At 38.8% G+C, this 22,419-nt stretch overlaps 1 protein-coding gene across 3 annotated transcripts in view; it reads right to left on the bottom strand.

Moving 5' to 3' along the window:
* Positions 1–20,664, bottom strand: part of LRCH1 (leucine rich repeats and calponin homology domain containing 1) — a 117,363-nt gene extending 96,699 nt beyond the window's left edge. For 2 of the 3 annotated variants that reach the window (XM_069010520.1, XM_069010528.1), the window contains exon 1: positions 20,293–20,664. In XM_069010520.1, the coding sequence (XP_068866621.1) occupies positions 20,293–20,536 (244 nt within the window). In that variant the 5' untranslated portion in view covers positions 20,537–20,664. Of the gene's footprint in view, positions 1–20,048; positions 20,083–20,292 lie in introns of those variants that run through there. The other variant, XM_069010537.1, reaches the window with a different exon arrangement.
* Between the last annotated feature and the right edge of the window lie 1,755 nt (positions 20,665–22,419).

The following is a 22,419-nucleotide window of genomic DNA, read 5'->3' as shown; positions in this document are numbered from 1 at the left end:
GTAACATGGAATTTTCAGCAACACAAGTTCAAAGAGAAAGGTTTTCCATACCTTTGTTTCAGCAAGAAATTATAAGTAAAACCTGAGTGAATTTTTACACACACTTGAATGTTACATAGCTGATAGGATTGTTAAATGCTTTTCCTACCTTAATCTATTCTTTCAAGCCTACATACATCATGCATCTTGATTTGACAAAGCCACAGGGATACCGTGGCTGTTACAGCGGTCCCCATTTCTGCAGCTCCAAAGCATCAGGACTGTCTAAAGAGACTTTAAGCATTTACTGCCACCATAGTTGGGGACATGGCTGTATCAGCATTGCATTACCCTTCTCACACCCTCACCAATCTTGGAAATAACGATTAAAACTTACATGCACATACCCACAGAAATCATAAAATCATGAGTAAAGAGAAGGGTTAAACTATTTTTTTTTCTTGCTAAACTGTAGCCAGACATACTTAGAAAAACAACTGCACAAGGACACAAACAAAATTAAAAAGAGTAGGCTAGAATTATGAGGTGCTAACACTTTTCTGCTACTTACTTTACCTGTAAAAACAGAGTAGGGATTTTAAGCCAGTTATCAGCTGCATCCTTTACATAAGATTACTATACAACATCATATAGTTACATAATGAAACAGCTAATGCTACATTATTACCTCAACACATTAGTGTTTAGATAGGAAGAAATTAGTGTAAAAATAACATAGTGTGTTATTTTCTGAGTAGCAACCAAAACCAGAATGAAATATATACAATTTCTTTGAATAAACTTTGCATAAATCACAAAAACTTAAAACTGATCTTGAAAAGCTCCAATGATTACACTAATAACCTCTAATTTTTAAATTATGGACATAAAAATGTGCTTTTTTCTCCCAGCTACAAGAAAGCCCAAATTTTCAGTCCATATGCCTGAAGTGTGTATATGCTTACATCATGTCCCACATGTGTATGGACCTGTGCTTGCACACACCTGCAAATGAGAGAATACAATGCACAAAGACTGAGGCACTTCTTTATTCAAATACATCCTTGCTTGACAAACTGCATTATACAAACTCCGGTTAGCAGTCATTTCAATAGCCAGTATGATTTGAAATATTTTGCCTGCATATACTTATGAAACTCTAAACAGTTGTGTCTTTATGTGAATAGTCACCCTAGGGAACAGTCTTTAAGGAAATATATTCTCCTGGCTTAACCTGGCAGAAAAGGTACCAACCAAGGTATCTTACCTACCCTACCAAGGCTTAGAGAGGCCTATACTTGATTAAGCATATATTCACACTCAGAAATCAAAGGATAGAAAGTCTCAGTGGTCTATAAATTAAATTTTCTGCAAAGTCATGAAGTACATACAATGGTCTCACCAAATGGGGCATCTGGCAACCTTTATAAATTTTAACTCAACTAGCCATTGAAAAGTAAGGTTTCACTATAATAAAACATCAAGCATAAACCAATTTATTTATTCTGAAATTAAAAATAATATTTAGGTAAATATGGTTACACAATTACTCTTGCCATATACTAGTAGTATGTAATATTGTAAATTATTGGTCAGAGAGATACTGGGACCATGGTTTCCCACAAAAGACTATTTATATTTACCTTGTTAACTTGAATTAGTTCATATTTATCTTATACACTTGAAGCAAGATGCTAGGTAGGAGATAACAGATCATCATCCACACAAATAAGGTACATAAAAACAGCAAATTATTTTCCCATACAGTCATAAATTAATAGATTCAATCAAAATTAAGAAACTTAAGTGTGCAATGCAGTGTCCTTCTCTTAGGAGCTGATAATTAAAACTGCTTTTTTTCAAGTTTCCCTTGCAAGTAACATAGGCCATTGAAAATAAATGATGAAAAATGATGAAACTGATGAAAATAAGGAAATTAATCACACATTCATTTTCGGAAACATTACTAAAAAAACATTCTGAATTACAGAGCCACTTTCTTGCACTACTAAAAAGGAAAGCAATGTTCTTAGAGGATGTCTTTTTGAAGCTGTTGCACTTCAGATTTTGTTTTTCTGCAAAAATAGAAGGTGGGCTCAATCTTCTGTTCCCCTCACTTTTCCCTGACATCAGAGGGAGGCCAGACAGCATTTGCACCAAGACTCAACTCTTCTTTGAACAAACTGTTTTCATCACTGTAAAATGAGGTTAAAGCAAAAGAGGGGAGAAAAATATTTCCAGCAAGTCTCCTAAGACTCAGTATTGCCATTTTACTCTCATATACAGCACAGCTCTATTCATCCTGCCATTCCAAGTTAGCTACTAAAACACTGTGCAACACAATAGATTCATGCTACATAACTTACAAATTTTGCTCCAAACTAGCAAACTGCATGAAAATGGCTAAAAGTGTAAAGGTAGTTCAGTGTTTACCTAGTAGTTTCACAAGACCAAAAGTCAAAGCCTCTTTAACTACAACAAAAAAAGCTGCAGTCTAAAAAATTACCTTTGACCACAGTAGAAATCCAGTGGAAAGTCCCTAAAAATTTTTTAGATGAAACAATCAGACAGTATTATATTTAAACACTGACTTTCCCCAGTTAATTTACTCCCAGGTACACCGGCTAACATTTTAAATGAAAATTGAGGAACACAGAGCAATCACACAAAGAAAATATGTACATGCTATTGAACTGTATAAATACAGCATAGCAGGATATAACCTCAATTATTATACTCACTGTACTTCCTTTTTCTTTAAAACTTACAGCTTACTACATTTATGAGAACAATACAAGAGACAGTTACAGATTTAATCATACTCAAGTTCAAAACCATTCAATGCACCTAAGACAGTAAAACCATAACTCTATTTGCTACTATTTTGCCTAATAGTTACTCCTTGTTTCTTTACCTTCATCTACAAAGACTAACAGAAGCACAAAAACCCAAACAACAACCAACCAAGCAAAAAAGAAGGCATTCAGAGGGCTAACACTATTTAAACCTTATTTAGAAATTCGTCACTTCCCAATACACCTGCTGCCTGCTCCATTCCTCACCAACTTCTCCAGTTATAACAGGAAAATTCTCACTAGTTGGAATCTACTATTCTGAAGGTTTATAGCCCTTGATGGTAGTTATGTGAATAAATAAAAAACCTCATCAATACTGTTAAATGCTGCATTAATGTTTTATGAGGAAGAAACATATTGGTAACCACATTACAAAATAGAAAGGTTAATAAATGGAAGAGAGCTTTGTGAGAGTAACATTTTAAGACATCATTTGATTAAATGTTACTGTTCTTCAATAAAATATTGCACAAAAAAACTCAAAAAAACCAAACAACAAAACCCAACATAATGATAGTGACACTGAATAGCACAGTCCTCAGTGTATTTCATTACACACTAATACATGGCTGAATCATCAAAGTAATCTCGTATCATCTTGCCACAGATGAGTTCTCCTGCAGATTTTCATCTGATTAAATACAGAAAACAGGTTCCTTTTAACAGCTACAGTTTCTGGTGATTTGTTAAAGAAACTAAAGAGGAGAAACCAAAGAGAAGAGACCTAAGAAAAACAGGTATTTGTCAAATACCACAAATTCTATTTCTCCATCTGGGTGGCAGGAGAGACCTTTCACATCTTAAAACCATGTTTATTGAAGTAATATAGTAGACACACTGAATACAATGAAAATATATTGGCAGTTACATAAATATCAGAAATAATTTTCTAACACTCAGATATTGGAACGTAAGAACAAATTCTCCTAATATTTTACTGTTTACATTCCTGCTGATGCAGATTCCCCAAGACAGTCAGAAAGAATGAAAACCAAGGCATAACGTGCAAGACCATACACACTATCTAGTGAGTAAGAGTAACCCTCTTCCAACAGCTATAACTGCATTATAGTCACATTATTTACAGACTATTACAGTCACAGTGACACAGATAAACTCCTTCGGAACTAACTAAACTCAGATGTTGAGAGCAGGCTAAGTACAGCAGCACAACAGGAGACCTTGCCCAGAAAAGTTGGTTGAATAAGCAAGCCCGTACTGAGGTTATGCAGATAAAAGAAGATGGGTAAGCTTCCCTATACTGCTATAACCTAGTCTGAAGTATCATTTGGTTTAGAACATTAGAACAGGGAAAGACCCACATACATCAGTCAGAAGGGATTTTGCCACTAACTTCACTCACGCCTACGTTTCGTGCTACCTGAATTTGCATACCAAATTTTCAAAACAAACAAATCCACCCACAACTTATTTTGCTTTCCTTGCATGTGCAGCTTTTTCTTTACCTATTAAATTCGCTATCTCAACCCACACTTTTAACCCTTCTGATTCATTTCTCAACTCCACTGTGGGGGAGTGAGTGAACAGCTGTGTGGGGCTTGGCTGCCTACTGGGCTTAACCCAGCACAAGTAAGTAAAATTTACTGCCATCCAACTTCAAACAGTTTAGTAATTTTAAATACAGGCATTCCAGAGCTGCCATCAGAACTTAAAGGAAAAAAACCTCCACACACTATCTCAATACAAGCAAGTCTGTGTGTCTGAATATTTTTACTGAGAACTCCTCTCTTGAGTGCTACAAGCTCCTCACGACCATCTTTCTGATGGAGAAATCCCAGTGTACACGGAATAGGATTTAAAACTAAGAACACATCACATTCTCTTTAAAGCACTGTAAAAGCACTTCCAAAATGCATTAACCTAGGTCCTCTCTTCAGTATTTCCTTTACAGACTAACAATGAGACTCTGCACTTGGTAATATAGATGCAAAATTTGTCAGAATTTATGTCAATACACAACTGGAGCAAAACTCTACAAGTAGGTCTATGGATATATATGTCAGCAAACAAAAGGTGTCTGAATAGTGTATTTTGCACAGCTGCAAAGCAAGATTATAAATCAAATCTAATCACCTTGGGTATTCTTTCACCACAAAAATTCTGGGAATTCATAACAGAAGGAATACCTGGGACTTCAAGATACTTGGGAATGCCTCAGCTAAATCAAATATGCTTCAGCTGACAAGAACAGATTGAACAGATTTAGACTTGACCCGGCTTTGCTGTGGTGGTTGTACTACATGACTTACAGGGGTCTCTTCGTTAGCATCTTAGGTCCCTTCATAGTTATCCTGTGATCCTATAAAATTTAGATACAAAGTTAGAATAAAGTTTTTATTAAATTAACTGCATATTTTAACTGATACCTACTGTTTTGTTTACAAACAAATATTCTCTTAAAGAAGTTGTTTTTGTGAAGTTGTAATTAGATCCTAAGCAAAAGTTTTTAAAGGGACAACTCAAATGCCAGTGGAACCAAAATTATCACAAGTGAGAGAAAAACACATATAAGAGATCCAAAACAAGTGAACAACATAGCTTTGCCATACAAGAAAGGCAGTTGAGGGGTTATGTTTTAGATCACAAAATTACCTGGAACCTACACTGCAATTATTTATAGTATTTTAAATCATATAGGTAAAAATCCAAACCACCTACTACTCTATCTTTACTGCCTTAGATTTGATCACCTGGACATCTGTACCACCAATTCACCTTAATTAGTAAGATTGCTTAGAATGCAATTCCTTTTATGTCACTGACACTTCTAAAGCTGGTCTTTTTGTATCCATAGCACCAGTACATAAAAAATTCTGATGTCATCTGCATTCCACCAAGGGTGGAGGCAGGCAAACACTTTCTCAAAATGAGTTCCCAAGAAATCCACATTCATAAAACCAAAACATCCTGTTTCTATAAATGGAATTGTCAAGCAATCCATTCTAGGACAAATACTCAGGGAAGAATTCTTCATTACAGAGCAATTTTACCTGTATTTGATTTAAAACCTTCCTCAACATTAACATAACCTTCATTTTTATGTTCCTAATTTATATAGCAAAACATGAAAGGAGATGCAAGTGAAAAATTATTGCAAGGACAAAAGTTCACTTTGATATTTTTAAAAGAACATGGTCATAAACTAGGATTTGTACACTATTGAAACAAATCATATTCTACAACCTGATATGAATATATCATCTACTAGAAGAGCTTTTTTTATTTGCTCACACCAGAACATCAGTCATTTTGATGTGATTGTAGAGTGTTAATCCATGTCTACTCAGAGAAACTGAACAATACCCTCAAGGAAGTCATTAAGGTCTCATAGATGAAATTGGTTTTATTTCTTCACAACCCAACATCAGTCAGGATTTTCAAGACTTTCCTCTCTAGAATACAAAGCTATTGCTGATAAAATCTGCAAGTGATGGATGGTAATGGTGTAAGTAACAGCAAGGCCAAGTTATAGATACATGGGGACCTGGAGCACATAGATAGGCACAGTCAAAGTCATATTTAACTCTGTCACACAAAAACTTAAAAATATAACATGGAAGAATGCAATCATAGAACCACAGTCTTGTGATAGCATAAGCTTGGAACAATGACAATCATGAGCTCCCACCAAGTCTAAGATGCAAATTACTAAAATGAAAGTTGGGTGCATTAGCAGTGACTATTGATAAATAAGCTGAACACACATTACCCCGGGGAAGGTATTTACAAAGCAACTCACAAATTGCCATGTCCAGTTGTCAAAAATGAAGTAAAAGGTAATAAAACTGTTAAAGCACCCAAAAACCTGGAAGGTTTCATGAAATTGTAAGATTTGGGATCTGAAATCATATCTCAAAGCAGAACACCAAAGGTTCATCTGTTTAGGACTGTCTCACAAGCCCTTGCAACATTCAGTACAGCAATGTAACATAGTAGCAGCCTCAACTCTGTCCCACTCCCTTCCGATAGTGGTTTCCTCTCCAAGAACAGGCACAGCAGGTAAAATCATGTGCCAGCTCATCAACACCACAATTCCAAGCCTGTCCTAGTAGTTTAAATCCACCATTATCACCATTTAGGTTTGTCACCCTATTTATATGGGCAGTAGCTTTCAGCAGGAATCTAGATGGACAACTGCAGTGGCATCCTAAATTACCGTAACTGGAATTATCCCTCATTAATCAAATATCTTAGTTTATTAAATACAAAGGTAAAAAATAATGTATAAACAACTGCAGAAGAGTAAATGTCTACTACATTGGGTTAGCTAATCTAGTGAAGAAAAAAGAATAAATGCCCAGAAGTTGAAGCTAAAATACAAAATAACTGTGTAATCTCTTTTATTTGCTTCCAAAGGAAATACATAATCAATCATACTATTATCACTAGCATACTTTAAAATTGAGACAGTAAATATGAGCCATAAATTTCTGATCTAGATACACAGACTCAGCCAAGGAAATTGATGGTCAGCATTAGGCAGAGGGACAAACTATATCAACATAAAAGTCTCTTTTATTAAGACAAATCAATTGCTTCAACAAGTATAGTCCACACACACCAGAATGTAAACAGCAGCACAAAGTAAGGCGAGACACCTGGTAAAGAACAACAGGACTGACTAAATATTCTTTGAGTATTAGAGAAATTCCTCTAAAAGCAAGCAGTTTCTGTTAATAAAGGAAAAAACCCTGGCAGTTTACTACCCTCTACCATTTTCTTTTTTGCAAAACTGCTTCTCAATGATTTATTTACACGGTTCCACAGGAAAAATAAAGTTGTTATGCTCACATAACTTTAATTAATAACCATAATAATTACTAATAAAGTAACATATTTCTCCCTATGTCATGTTTGTTCATGCATATTGATTGGGTTATCCTCAGGCTATCACTATTTCATGCACCAAGGAAGGGTTTAGAAACATATGAAAAAGTAGAACTGCACCATGCATAAAGTGGAGCAGGTGAAATATTTTTTTAAATATCATACACTCAATATACTTAACACACACAATGGCATAATGTAAATGCACTAAGACCATGCACAAGCAATACCTGCTTTTTTCTGAGCTGAATCAATTACAAGCAGAAGAATACCTCCGGACTGTAAATATTTTTATTTTTATGATGAGAACATTGAAAAACAAGATGGTTTTGTTAGAGATAAGGAAAAAAAAATTTAGATATACACTAACAAATACTGTTAACCAAGAATGTGATTTATCTTCAATAAGTACCTTCTCAAAAATAACATTTAAAAATAGCAAACATTCTATAAAACTATTTGGCTGGAGGCTACAAGCAAGAAATGTAACCAGCATATATTACATAGTCATCAAAACACAAAATGAAAGATTTTACAGGGACATCTGTATTTAGGAAAACTGGCAAGGTTTCTGCTTAGTCCAGTAAGCAAAATTCAAGCTTTCTGCAGACTGAGCACAGGTATTCTACAATAATTGATCTGGATTTATTCTTTTCCACAAATTGTTTAGAACATGAGGATTTGTATTTTAGAAATTGTAATTTTGGAGGTAGATAGTTCTCTGAGATGCTCGTGCTTCACTACCCCTATACCAATATCATAATTTATTTCTTCATTTTAGAGCCTTAGCACCAATAAATAAGTCTGATAACTGTCTTTAAAGAGCCACGAGACTGGGTGGTCTAGACTAGCCACTTCACTAGACCGGTCATCTCAAATTTGTGTGATCACAAATTTGATCAGAACTCATTTTATTTTGGCCAAAATTCCAGATTAGTGTGTTAAAGCCTTACACTGCAAAGTTAGAACACAAAAAACCCAATACTGATTTCTTGGATGATTTTAAAATGAGGGTTCTATGGATGTTCACAAGCTATGTCTAGAAAGCTCTTAATTCTCATGCAGAATTTGTCCATGTTGACATTACCAAAAAAAAAAAAAAAATTTATGAATTCTATTCCTGAACACTTTACTTTCTTGCAGCATTATTCCTTTTTAGTCCAATAAAAAAAATGGGGAAAGAGCTAAAAGATGTGTGAGGTGCATAGAGGGAAACAACCTCCAGCCTTTTTTGCAAGTTTTCAGACCTTTTATTGGTTGTAAGATTTTTCAGATTTAACTAGCCTGTTCACTGTTCTCCTGACTATTTCAAACTCCTCGTCTTGAAACTCCATCCAAACTATTTAGAAATAATTCTGAAACTTACATTTATAATAAGCACACACTCACATCTAGTAACTGGTACATTTGTTTCTTGTGGGAGGGCACTGTTAGGGTTGGGGTGGCTTTCTTCCCTTTTAAAGGTAAACCCTGCAACAATGGATAGAAACATAAGGAAACTTCACAGACTCATTCTATTGCTTACATGTACAGTCTCAACTGCAGTGCTGGTGTTTCACTGTTCCCACAGCAGTATCATGATTTATTTCTTCGTTTTAGAGCCTTTCCCTGCAGAGGCTAAACCTTACACTGTCTCTTACTTCCCTTTAACAAGTAGAAAAACCTCTTTTTCTTCAGGCTACCACTGCTTCATAGACAAACATGGCTTAAATTTTTCTGATAAACTGGATGCTAGAGGGATCACAGAGCCACATCTCCCACAACTTAACATTTAAGTGCATAACTAAAATGCTTCAGTGAGACTACCAATTACTGCAGTTATGCTACTACTGCACAGAACTGCTCAACACCAAACGGAGCTATGAGATTCCAGAAGCCATTTTTAGCCCAGGGCACTAGGCCAAAAATAACCTTTTCAGTTCTCTAGGAAGCCAAATGTACAAAGATAGGAAAACTGGCAGAAGTACAGCACTTCTTGTCAAAATACTGATTTTTTTTTTAAATTGTGTAAAGTTACTACTCTTTCATATTACTGATTCTTAACTGATTGCAAATCTATAGTGATATGCTTTTAGAGACTATTTCTGAGTTGTACCTGTGTGTCTGTGCCAGATGCTACTATAAAGTGAGTTTCTGCCTTGTGTTAATACATTTAAAACCACTCCCAGGACCTTAATGGATGCTTTAAGTCTTTACTGCTATGCCAACATCTTCCAGAACAAAACTAATTCAAATGCCTCAACATCCATACTTCAAGATATCATACATTAACATCTAAAAAAAAAAAAAAAACAAACAAAAAACAACCCCCTCCCCAAAATACCAAAGAACCAAAGTTGGATTCCTTTCACAGTTTTGTCTTTGATCTATTCTGAGATCTGGATTAAGCCATTCAAAATTCCTCCTGCCCAGTTTTTCCAATCTATACAACCAGGGATAACCTGCATCATTATAGAACAATGAAATAACTCACTGAGCAAAGTTCGCACAGTAATTTTTTAATGGAAACATAGAACAAGATCTATGCTAGGAACAACTAAAGTAGAAATCTTAAAGTCATTATATTAATGACTTAAAGATTTAAGCTCTTAAACACATTACAGTAACAATCAATATAATTACATAAAAGGCTTTCAAATTATAAGAAATTCAAAAGATTACTTTCTCTACCCTTAGAAGTTCCTGACTGTTTGGCTGAATGTCAACGTTACGCACCGCACACTTCAGCAGTGCAGTAATAGCTGCAGTACCATGATACAAAAGTGTCTCATGGTCTACACCATGATAGTATCTATCTTATCTCTAAATTCCCTTACAAGAATGTTAGCAAATCAAAATTACTAGTTATTTTTAATTAATTCATTTTTTTTTCGAATCATAAGATCCACACCACTTGCATGAAAGATTTTTTGTGGAGAGTCTGCCAGATTATCTTCATTCTTTATGGTGAATTTGAGACAGCACACATGAAAAAAAAAAGAGAGAGCAGTTCTAAAGATGGAAAAGAAACTTGCCATTTTAATGAAAAACAATTTTAGACTCTGCAGCCTCTTTTGTCCCCCCCCAAATAAAATCTCAGAAAAGTAACATACAAAACTACGCATTACCAAATTAACATAATCATTTCCCATCCAATTTGAGAAGTTCAGCTAGTGAATGGAAACATCCATTATAACACAGCTACAATTCAGTAAATCAGTCTTAATTTCTGCATACTGTGACTAAGAAACTACATCACCGTGATGCTGTACAGAAACTAGAAGGAGCTGGTATGGATGGGTCTCAAAATAAGACAAAGTACGGAAACATTTCAAATGGATGGCACAAGGATATTCTTGGTACATCCTCCTTCAAACATACTAGTAAACAGGGGGAAATAAAATACCATCCATGTCTAGCAAACCTTGCAAGTGACAGGACATGTGTGAGGAAAAAACCAAGTCAGTAAAACAAGGCAATCTGAACGGCTGCTAAGTGGAACACAAGCAAGGAGTAGGCATTCAGCCAGACTGGAATTCAGACCTTGGAAAGGGGATCACAGGCAAAACTTACCGAGCAGGGAAACGACACTGTACAAAGTGGAGTGCAAAAGGACAGTTTTCTTGAACCAGGATGAACTCAAAAAACAACAACAAAACAAGCAAATAAGAAGCCCTAGCAACACAACATAAAATGAGCATGGGAAACCCTGGGCTAAGTTGTTCCCCTGGATCAATCACAGCTGTATTTAGTAACCAGGGCATCCTTGTCCTGCTCCAACTGCTGAGAAAGCTCCTTTCAGCTTTGACCAGACACCCATTCCAGAAATCTTCATAACTGTCTGCATTTTTTAATTATATGTGAATGACACTATGTTCTTCTTCCTCCCCCACTGAATAGACAGACAGCTTTGTTGTTAGTACACTTGCCCTGCCTTAAAAAGACTGAATTGCATGAATTCAGCTAAGCCTCACAATTCTCAAAATACAGTAATATAACAGCAGCAATGGTACAACCTGTCCATAATCCAATAATCCCTACTTCTCCTGTCATTAAATTTTTAAATGGTTAAAAGTTCAAACAGTAAAAAAAGTCATTTTAATAATAAAAGCTTTGCTTACCATGATAACAATTTCACTATCTTTAAAATCTGTTCTTACTATACATAAACTACTGCACTTGTATTTCTGGTATCCTGCCTTATCTCTGTAAAGGTTATACAAGGGTGTATTTTGCTCTACTTCTTTCCTTGGCTTAACCTCTGATTCAATTTTCTTTTCCTACCCCATTTCTTGCCCATTTTACAAAACTTCTCCATCAGTTTCAGTGATTTATCTTTGCATACACATTTTATGAACCTGTTTCTGTTCACCAAATGACAGATCCAACTTCTTACTCATGCTTTTCTCCTCACAGTTAAATGCGGAGGGCTTTTTCCCCCATCTTATTTATTTTTCATTTTTACTTTTTGCCTGTCTAACGTAATGCTACAAAGAACAGGTGTCACTGAAAATAGCACAAATGAAGATGCAGACTTTAGATGCTAAAAAAACCTTGCATCTGTATACACATGATAAATTGAAGTGAAATTGTCATTTGCAGTCCCTTTGCTACTTTTGAGACATACTGCTTTAGAATATAAGCTAGCATTATTGTAGCATTCTAATACTCTTAACAGTATAAAGAAATCAAGTCACATGCTATGTTTAAATATACTTCCAAGATGTACTTTGCTGAATTTTATTTAATTCAAAAAATGATTTGCCTTAAATCCTCCACACACATATTAGTGCCAGCTGCTCCAGCAATGTCACCTCCTACCAGAAACAAGTATTTGTCAGGATGTAATAGTAGAAAACACCTAGTTTATATAATTAAAACAAAAACCTAGAAATTAAATTGCTTACTAATCTAATATTTAAAAGTACCAAGGTCCTGAAAGGAAATGAAAAGATTACAATTACCGCACTTCACACCAAGGAATAAAATCACCCAGCTACAGAAAATCAACATAAAAACCTTATCCATTCAGCAGCACAGGTCACTGCTAACACAGTGTTCAGCTGTTTTGCCCTTGTTTTGCTTCTCATAAAGACCAAGAATTCTATTCTGATATTCAAAACCTCCAGCTACTTCCAGTAATTTCTCTAACTATTCCTGGAAGAACTACCTCACATAATCATAATGAAATTATCAGTTAGCTTTTAACTAAATTCACACAAGCTCAGCTGAACATGAAACACTTCATGTAGCTTCAAAAGCAAGTGCGAACCTCAGGCTCCAAATTAAGTGCAAAACTAACCCCCACTTGGCTCTGCCAAGATCGTCTCACAAGTTTTGACTTTTTGTTTTTTCCTTTAAGAATATTCCTCCTACAGACTCGGATAGGAGGACAAAAGACTGTTATTGTTATTTCTATTTTTAAATGGTTAGGAGGTTTACAGGCATTAGGGTGTTCTGCACCATACAAGGAAAAAAGAATAAAAAGCTGGCCAGCAAGAGACACTTCGAGAAAGATGCTGGGGAGAAAGCGTCAGAATTTCATAAATGAACTCCCCCCACAAAGACACATCTATGCAAAAACTTAGCAGAAAGGAATTATTCCTCCAGAAGCTTAACTCCTCAGTACCATTCCAAAGAACTACTCTGATATGTGTATAATACCTTGCACAACATGGTCAGCAGAGAACAGTCAGAAGTCAGGAAACATAACACCCATTTCCAGTTTTGACAGTGATCCACTCGCTGAACAGAGGGATAACATTTCTGCCTCTTTCAGTTTTACACATCAGAGAATAATAAATGGGTACACTTTCCATAATTCTGGTCTCCACAGAACAAGTTTAGGATATCTCTGGTTTAAGAAGTACCATTTCAATTATTTAAATCATATTGATTTTAACTGTGAATTAGCAATCTAACCAGTTTGGCAATGTTCACAAACCTAGGAAATGCTTGCTAACAGCCAGCAAGAACACAGCAGGCAGAATGATGAGCAGTCACCCTATGGCCTGGAGAAGTTACTCATCCTTCCTAGAATGGCTATTCTATTACACAAAACACCAGTCTCTCCATCTTGGCTGATCTTGTAACTCTGCAAGCAGCAAAATCACTGGGTTTTCCTTCTGCAGGCAAATGGATGCTAGGCTTCCCAAACTTAAATTCAACAGTTAATGTTTATAGCATGAATTTGAAACTATTACTTGTAGCGTAAAGTCTATAAATGTCAGGTATCTTGGAGCCAAACAATTTTCTCCATGTTTATCTAATTCTCTATCCAGACAATTCTAATCATTATTCACCTAAGTGGCATTTTTCCTCAGTTTTACAGATTTCAGAGAATTATCGCAAGCTATTACACTCATCTCCCTTCTTTGACTTCATATTTTCATTCAATAGTTCATAAATTTTCCCTCTCTATGACACTTCTGCCTTTAATAGTATCTTCTTTTTATCTCTTTTCTTGTTCAAACGTATATTGCATTGGCATTTGCCCCTTTCCTCTTCCAAGCCACAGCTCTATTGGACAAATAACCATTCTACTTTGTCACAGCTGATTCTGCCCCAGCCTCTTCCCCTAACAAAAGTATTCAGCATTTTCAAAACTCTATGTATAGTTACTGTGTTAAGATTCATACAGTCTCTCCTGTTTAAGACATGTCTAAATCAAGATGTCTTTTTTGCTGAAGACAAAAAAGGGAACAACTAAAAGGAGGTTCAAAAATAATGTAGGGATATTTGGCTTCTACCTTCCACCAGGCTGGTGATCACAGGTGAGTAGACCTTCAAAACTGCTCATCTAGAAGCATTTGAAAGGAAACCTGTAGCGCCTTGACTACCGTAACAGCACTTCTGGAGCTCCGAGTCAGTCTTTTCCAAGTAGATTGGCCAAGGATGCACAAAGTGACAAGATTTCTACTAAAAGCATTGAGCTTTTATTCATTTACATGCACAGCATGTCCAAACATGGCAATTCTAGGCAGAATCGTTTAAAAAACTGCCACCCTAAATGAGATGTTTGCTTTGGGGGGAAAACGTTCAATCCACAGAAGAGCCCACTCCTGCTGAAATTGAGAGGGTTCATCCTTCCTCCCATCCCACAGTTTGTAGGCTGTCATCTCTCCTACCTCTTAGCCCATGCACTAGTTTTGAAGCCTCTCTACAAAGCAAGTCAAAAAGAAAAAACAAATACAAGGGAAAGACACATACACAGTCAGTGGTAGAAAGCCATTAATCTGCTCAAGCCGCATTCCGAAACAGTAACCAGGCAATTGTGTACTCGTAATTTGTTCCATGCAACAAAGACACTCTGAGCCAATTCACTTTATTTTGTGCTGAGGAGAATCTAACAGCACCTGCAAAGTCACTGGCTACATTTCCATGGGGGCATAAATCTCCAGACAAAAGACATAAATTTCAGAAGCACCTCTTACAGCAAGAGAACTAAGTGACTCTTTTCAATAGAAGTCAATAGCGTTAATGTTTATAAGATCCACAAGCAAGGATATCACCGGGCTTCAGGAAGAAAAAAGGGCCAAGAGGGTTTAAATGGTATTCTGCAGTTATAAATTGCTACGCACGTCAATGTTTCTAAAAGAACTCCTTTCGTTTGATAAAGCTCTTTCCCAAAGCATTGCTTATGAGTAAAAAACAGAAGCTAGAATATGTTGGCACAGAGATGTCCAGACAGACCACATGATCAGGTGGTGTCAGAAACTGTTAAACGCATAATTACGTTACATATACTGCTGGATACATAATAAAGAATACAAAATTGATTTATCTACATTTTTTAGCCTTACAAATTACATCTTCCAAGTTTTGGCTGCAGGGTAATATTTAATTCATTTGTGATAATAAGCAAACATATTTATTCTCTCTCCCCATCATAATATACTTAAGATATTATTTATGTAAAAAAACAGTAAGTAAGGTTAGAAATCTTCAAATAAACACAAGAATGCTGCAGGAAGGGACTGACTTTTGAACATGAAAAAGAAACAGAGTTCTAGTCTTTTTTTTAGCCTTAAAAATACATTATTTACTGATATGAGTTTAGATTAAATAAGCAAAATGAAAGGCTCTCAAGCCTCATCTAAAAACCCCCATAATTTAATCAAAATGTTAATTCAAAATGATGGATTGTTCAAAGTAATTATCAGACAATTCTTAAAAGGACAGGGGCATATCAAGTATTTTTTTCTCTAGTGGCCAAATAACAATCACATTCTAAACAAGAGTCCATTTGGTGGTCATATTTGATATATGAAAGTGTGCAACAGCACAAACAAACCAGTCTGTATGTGTGACATCCTGCCCAGTACAACCTGCACTTAGAACAGGTGGAACCAACTGCACATCTACTGCTGTAATTAGGAGAACTCTCAGAAGTGAAGGAAGAATTACATTAATAAAGCAGGTGGAGAAAATAAGTGAGAATAGATTATGGCAATCTGATGTACATAGAATCATGGAATGGTCTAGGTTGGATGGAACCTTTAAATGCCATCTGGTTCAACTCCTCTGCAAGGAGCACCAACATCTTTGACTAGATAAGGTTGGTCTGAGCCCCATCCACATCATAACTAATTAAAAAAAAAGGGGGGGGGGAAACAAGAAATATTACTGTTGCTGTTGTTATTAGCAAAGAGGAATGAAAGGAACATATTTCACCTGAACCAGAATCAACACTCATAGTGATACCGTGATTTTTCAACCATCTTGAAAACAAATCCCCAGTTATACAGCTGAAACAACTATTTCAAAGATGCTGCCAGGCAAAGGTGTCTTCAACACGGCATTGTCCGGCAAGCACAGTCCACTTCAAAGAATTTGTAAAAACAGCAGGTGGGAGCTCTTTTGTCAAGAGAGAATTCTGTTGCACAAAAAATAAAATCATATTCCTTCCAAAATTTCATACTGTCCAAACTGGCAATCAAATACTTCAATTTGTAATTATTTTCTAATAATCTAGTACGTAATTTAAAGAACTTATTTTCTTCTCTGCCAGGTCACTACCAGGAGCAGCAAGTAATCCCTCCTCATGTGCCTAAGTCACCTAATAGAAATGGATGAAGCAGGTATTCACCAGAAAAGGTGCTGAGGATCTGCCTTCAGAAACGCAATCAAAGCCTACACAAAGAGGTTGAAGTCATACAGTAGGCGGCCATGGTTACATCTTCGGGGCCTTTTCTTTCTCTTTTATAAAGTAACATGCTTCCAGCATTCCCAGTGGTTTGGAGGAATATAATTGCATGCTATTACTTAAGAACTATGTGATTACCGTGCCACTGCCTTCTGCATAACCCAGCCTGTAATAAAAGTGATAAGAATAGCATTTATTATTTTTGAAATGGTTTTTGCATTGCATCCGCACTGATGTGGTTTAAAATGTCTGACTAAACTCAAGACACTTTACAAGGAGGTTTTACTTTCTTCTAACAGTACTGAACGCCATGAAAACTCCATTCTGTGTGCAGAGATACTGCCTGAAAGTTCCATCTGACCAGGTCACTCAGCACTTGAGCAGAACTCTCAAAGACTGAGGAAGAAAGGTTCTATCACATTTCTATAAACAAGATGTATTTAAGGCAAAGAAAAGTCACAGAAGAAAAAGCATAAGAAACCCCAGCAACAGAAAGTAACAAGTACACTTCAGCCTCTGTAGTTCTTACAGAATGTAACTGCAGTAAGAATTAGAAAAATCGAACTATCCTATCCCAGCTGCTAAAGGCAAACAAGTCACGTCCCTTTCGTAAGTGCATGAACAGAGAACTTAAAGTTGAACACTTTTTTTCTTCCTCAGACCTACAAAAAGCACTCAGAACCTATCTAGAAAACAAGCTTGATAATGTTTTAATTGAGAGTAGCTTTAGACCATCACTTTCTGAATAAAAAAAATATTTTCAGTCTCTAGTACTAAAACACTGTCAAGACGCAGACATGGTTTCAGTTTTTCAGAAATTCCCTGCTCCTCAGACGTCTAAACTCCACCCCCCTCACTAGTCTTCTCTACATCAAAGAGTATCTTCATTTTTAGTGAGACTGGCAATACCATCCCCCCTTCCACCACCCAAAAAAACAGTGAAAGGCTATCCCTACTCCAAAACCCAAAGTTTCAGGGCTTCAGAGACATGTCAGCACATCAGATGCAAAACTATAAGTCATTCATTTCAAGGATATATTCCAAGTAGTACAAGAAAGTTCTGTACTATGCGCATTTATGGAGAGGAAGCAGGAGAGAAAATTCCCATCAAGAGTTTGCCCCAAGAGCTTTAGAAATCTGGCCTTAAGCCAAGCATCTCTTCTGTTTACGTATTTTAGTTATGTAATGTAACAAGTGCAAAGAAACATGGAAATACATCAACACAAGGACTTAACTCTCAAGGCAGCTCCCATTAAACAGTTACAAGCTGTTACAAACAAAACCATAAAGCAACCATAGATTAACACAGTGTTTTTCTAAAAAGGGGCAATGATAAAAGGGCTGCTGTTGTCACAAGATCAAGACATGGGCTGATCTACACTGCTGTTTATATCAAACAAAAAGAGAATGAAAACACAATTCTACATTCAATTTCATATTGAATGTTTTCCATGTAAACACTGAGAAAAGCACCATAATGCCTGAAGATAAAGACTACTTTTTTCCTAGAAAAATCAGTAGAACAAGCAAGCATGTAACAAGCAGGTGCTACCTATACACACTACACACAGCTCATGCCTGTACAGCACATACTTACACAATACACAAATACTAACATGCAATCACTGCCAATCAAACCATTTTCTCCCCAGTGTATAATCTCCTCAGTATATAATTTGGTTTTCCAACAGTTTGGTTCAATATTAGGTCAAACTAAACAAGCTAAATTTCTGGATTTCCATACTATTTATCTGGTATTGTGGCATGTCTGCTAGACTTCAACTTTAAAAAAGAAATGAGATAAAAAATCCTTTGCTTGGGATGACAAGCTGAAAGTTGTTCTTCTAACCACATACAGCTCCACTACCATGCCTATCCCTTTCACATCTGCTACTGAGTCAGCTAATGGTTAGTATGGTAATTCATGCTATCCATTCATGGTAGTTTCATTCATCAAGCTTCCTTCATAATTTTTTTTATTGATATGATGATATAGGTGCTCACACAGACCAATGTGAAATCCACTCAGCAACACCATCAAGTAACAAAGCTAAACAACAATAACACATGACAGCTACCACACATCTGAGGCATTAACTCTGGGATAGAGACAATAAGCAGCCAGCATGTGTCTCCACATACAGGAAGGCATAAATGCCCTCATGTGCAGCAGAAGCTGAGGATTTAATTTCATGTTATCACATGTCTGCATGCAGGTATAGCACATGCTGTTTTGTGGGACAGGAACAAGTGACTACATGTCTCCTGCTCTGCTGCTACAACACAACTATCTCCAGCAGGCAAATGGGGACACAAGGGCATGCGGAGGACGTACACTGAAGACCTTGACAATACATTAATACATTCTTCTAAGGCGGGTTTGCACTGTTCTACCTAGTGACAGCATGTAAAGAAGGGATTAGGTTCCATCATCTGGGATAACAGGGCCAGGAAAACTGGTATGACCCTTTGAGGTGGGTCTGCCTCCCTAGGTGAGAAATAAGTGTGCCTTTTTCATGTTGGAAGAAAGGTGTGAGGGCAAGTTAACACAGACTGAATATCCCCATCTCCCCTCACCACTCCTGCCTGCAGGGTTGTCAGGCCTGTCACCTCTGCAGATTTATGTAATGATGGTGTCCCCCACTGTAAAGTACATACAGTGCCTGTGAAGACAGGGATTTCTCTCCACATTTGCTCTGTAAGATAGCATTGCACAGAGCTGGCACTTGTGGCTACATGACTGTAAGGACACTAGGGGGGATGTCAAGCCCAGCGCTGAACAAGTGGCATTTGTGAAAGGTAGCATGCTCCCTGGGGCAGCTGCACAGCAAACATCTTCCTATGGACATGCCTCCACCTATGGCGTACAGATAGATGACATGTTCAGAGGCACATGAGTATCTCAATGTGGTTAAATACAGACTTGCATCCCCTCCGTGCCAGATGGGTTCACCCACGAGCAGCAGGACAGAAGCAGCAGGTATCCACCCTGGCACTGTGTGTGCAAGCCTCCCGCGGCTGAATCAAAGGTGGGCTGACTGCCACCGCAAACCTCAGCAGTCAGGGAAGGGTGGCACAGAGACGCACATTCCCCAGAGGGAGAAGAGGACAGGTGCGAGCAAGAATTCCCCACACATTCCCCCAGTGTGCCACGGGAGAGGCAGCTCTGCCTCACCAAACGCCGAGCGGGGGGGATGGAGGGGAGCGTGCACAGATCCAGCCATATGGAAGCAAACACCTACCTCATGCACCAAGGCGGGGGGAATAAAGAAAGCACAGGGTCCACGGAGAGATGGGGGTGGGCTCGGCTTCCATGTGAGGACGGGCCCGGGGGAAGGCGAACGAAAGGGTGGGGAGTGGGTGTTCGCCTCACAGCGAGGTTGGGGGGCACAAATGTGCCTGAGGAAGCGGGGAGGGGGTCCCGGGCGGTTTAACAAACCCACGTTCCCCGTCCCCGGCCGCCCCCGGCCGCTCGCCCGGGCTCACCTGCCCGCACCGTGTCCGAGAGGTCGTGGCTGAGGGCGGCGGCGCTGCGCGGGAACTCCTTCAGCTTCCTGCCGCTCAGGTTGAGCCCCCCGGAGTGCGCCGCCTCCTCCAGCGCCCGCTCCAGACCGCGGTTCAGCGGCGCCTGCAGACCCAGCGCCCCGCTGCCGCCGCCGCCGCCCACCCCGGCCGCCGCCGCCAGAGCAGCGGAGGGGAAGGGCTGCGACTCGCCTCCCAGCGTCGCCATCTTTCCCTCGCCGCTGGGGGTACCCGAGAGGGCCGCCGGACCTGCCTCCCTCCCGTCTTCTCTCCCTCCTTCCTCCTCCTCCTCCCGCTCGCGGCGGCGGCGGCGCGGGCAGGGGGCGGAGGCGCGCGGCCCGGGCGAGGCGCGCCCACTGCGCATGCTCCGCCCCTCCCGGCACCCCTCCCCGCCGCGGCACCATCTAGCGGCGGCGCGCTGCTCCCGGCGCTGGAAGTGCCAGTGGGAAGGCGAAGCGGGGGCGGCTCTCCATTGTTTCCTTGCCACAGCATTCCCTTGTAAAGCCAGCTCGGGTGGCCTGCCCGCCGCTTGCTTGGGCCCCTTCTGCCGGCACCCGGCCGAGCTGTGCCCCAGCAGGGCTCAGGGGCTGGCTGGGTGGCGGCGGGGCAGTGTGGGCCTGCAGGTGTGCCGGCAGCGGCGAGGGCGGGCTCGGCTTTCCTCACTGGGACCTTAAAAGCTGCAGCGGCTGCTGCCACCGAGCGAGGCCCTGGGGAGCATCTGCCCTGCAGAAGGGCTTTCTGTGCCGTGCTTCTCCCGCAGGGGCTGGCTCACACCTGTCTGTGGCTCCTGGGCACAGCCTACCCAAGAGACACCCTCGAAGGTGTGATTTGTAGTGACAAACCAAGCACAGGGGCCACCATCCGTTCAGTTTCCGGTGGGATAACCTTTCCGAGTGGTAGGCAGTGCTGGGTTTGGTTTATTTTCCCCTTCCTCTCTACAGCTTGGCAAAGCTGAGCCCAGGAGATGGAGAGGAGCGAGGCCGAGCGTTCCCACAGGGTTTACAGAGTTCAAAGCTAAAACAGGACTTTTACGTCATCACCCCTGACCTGTGCTTTACAGACCATTACATTTCACTCAGTTACCCTGAGTGGTGATCAATGGTTTACACTAAACCAAAGCCTTCCCAGCTCCAGGAAGTTCAAGCGCTGAGTGCTACAGGGACAAGGAAGACCTAACTGCCACAAGGAAATAACTCCAATTTTCTGAAGGAGAGATCACAGCGAGTTTAGCAGTCACAACCAGAAAGAGCACTGGGGAAAAAGGTGCTAAAAAAACGGCAGGAAGGGTGTTACAGGTGGATCTTTTCATATAAAAATATCATAGCGTCCATTAAAAACTAGTTCTTTATAATTAAGATGCAATCTCAGTATCAGCATGTTTCATTTAAGTTTTATATGCATTGCATCACTGCAAAAGTGTCAGCAAGCAGCATAGAAGTGTTTTTAAAGAGATACCTTACTTTAAGGAAAGAGCTGTAAGGTAGATGGGTAGGTCTTCCTGCAAGTACATTTATACTACACCTAAAATACAAGCCCTGAGTTTAATCTCCAGTGCAAATTCCCCTCATACCTACTACTGCCAGTTCATGTTTGATGCAGAGATATTAGTTTTTGGCATGGCTAATTCAGTGTACTACCAGTTCAATAAAATTTTGGATCCACCAGAGAGTAAATCTTGACAGCATTCCTTGGAACAGCCCCTAGCCATAGTTAACCAACAGTTACCACAGCATTTGTGCCCAGATATCACATTACTTTTGACAAAGCTTGTTGGTGAGTTATTAAGATCATATTACCCACAAATTTCCACTAGTCACAGTATGTTTTGGTTTTGTTAAAATGCTTAATTCCAGCTTGCATGCAATCTTTGCATTGCTGCTGAAAAGCATAAAGAAACAGATAAATAGCTACATCTTCTCAGCAATTTAAAGAGAAGTGTTGATAAACAGTAAGTAATAAAAACGTTACTCAATTCAAGTTGAATAAACTGTGACTAAGAAGAACTAACTGCTAGGCTCCCCCTATATTTTTAAATGCAATTTCTTAAATGCAAGTTTAATGAACTAAGTACTATATTCTTATACACTGAGA

This window comes from Aphelocoma coerulescens, chromosome 1 (genome assembly GCF_041296385.1).
Source record: "Aphelocoma coerulescens isolate FSJ_1873_10779 chromosome 1, UR_Acoe_1.0, whole genome shotgun sequence".
Classification (NCBI taxonomy): Eukaryota; Metazoa; Chordata; class Aves; order Passeriformes; family Corvidae; genus Aphelocoma; species Aphelocoma coerulescens.
The sequence above is the reverse complement of the archived record's forward strand: the minus strand, read 5'-3'. Positions and strand labels throughout refer to the sequence as shown.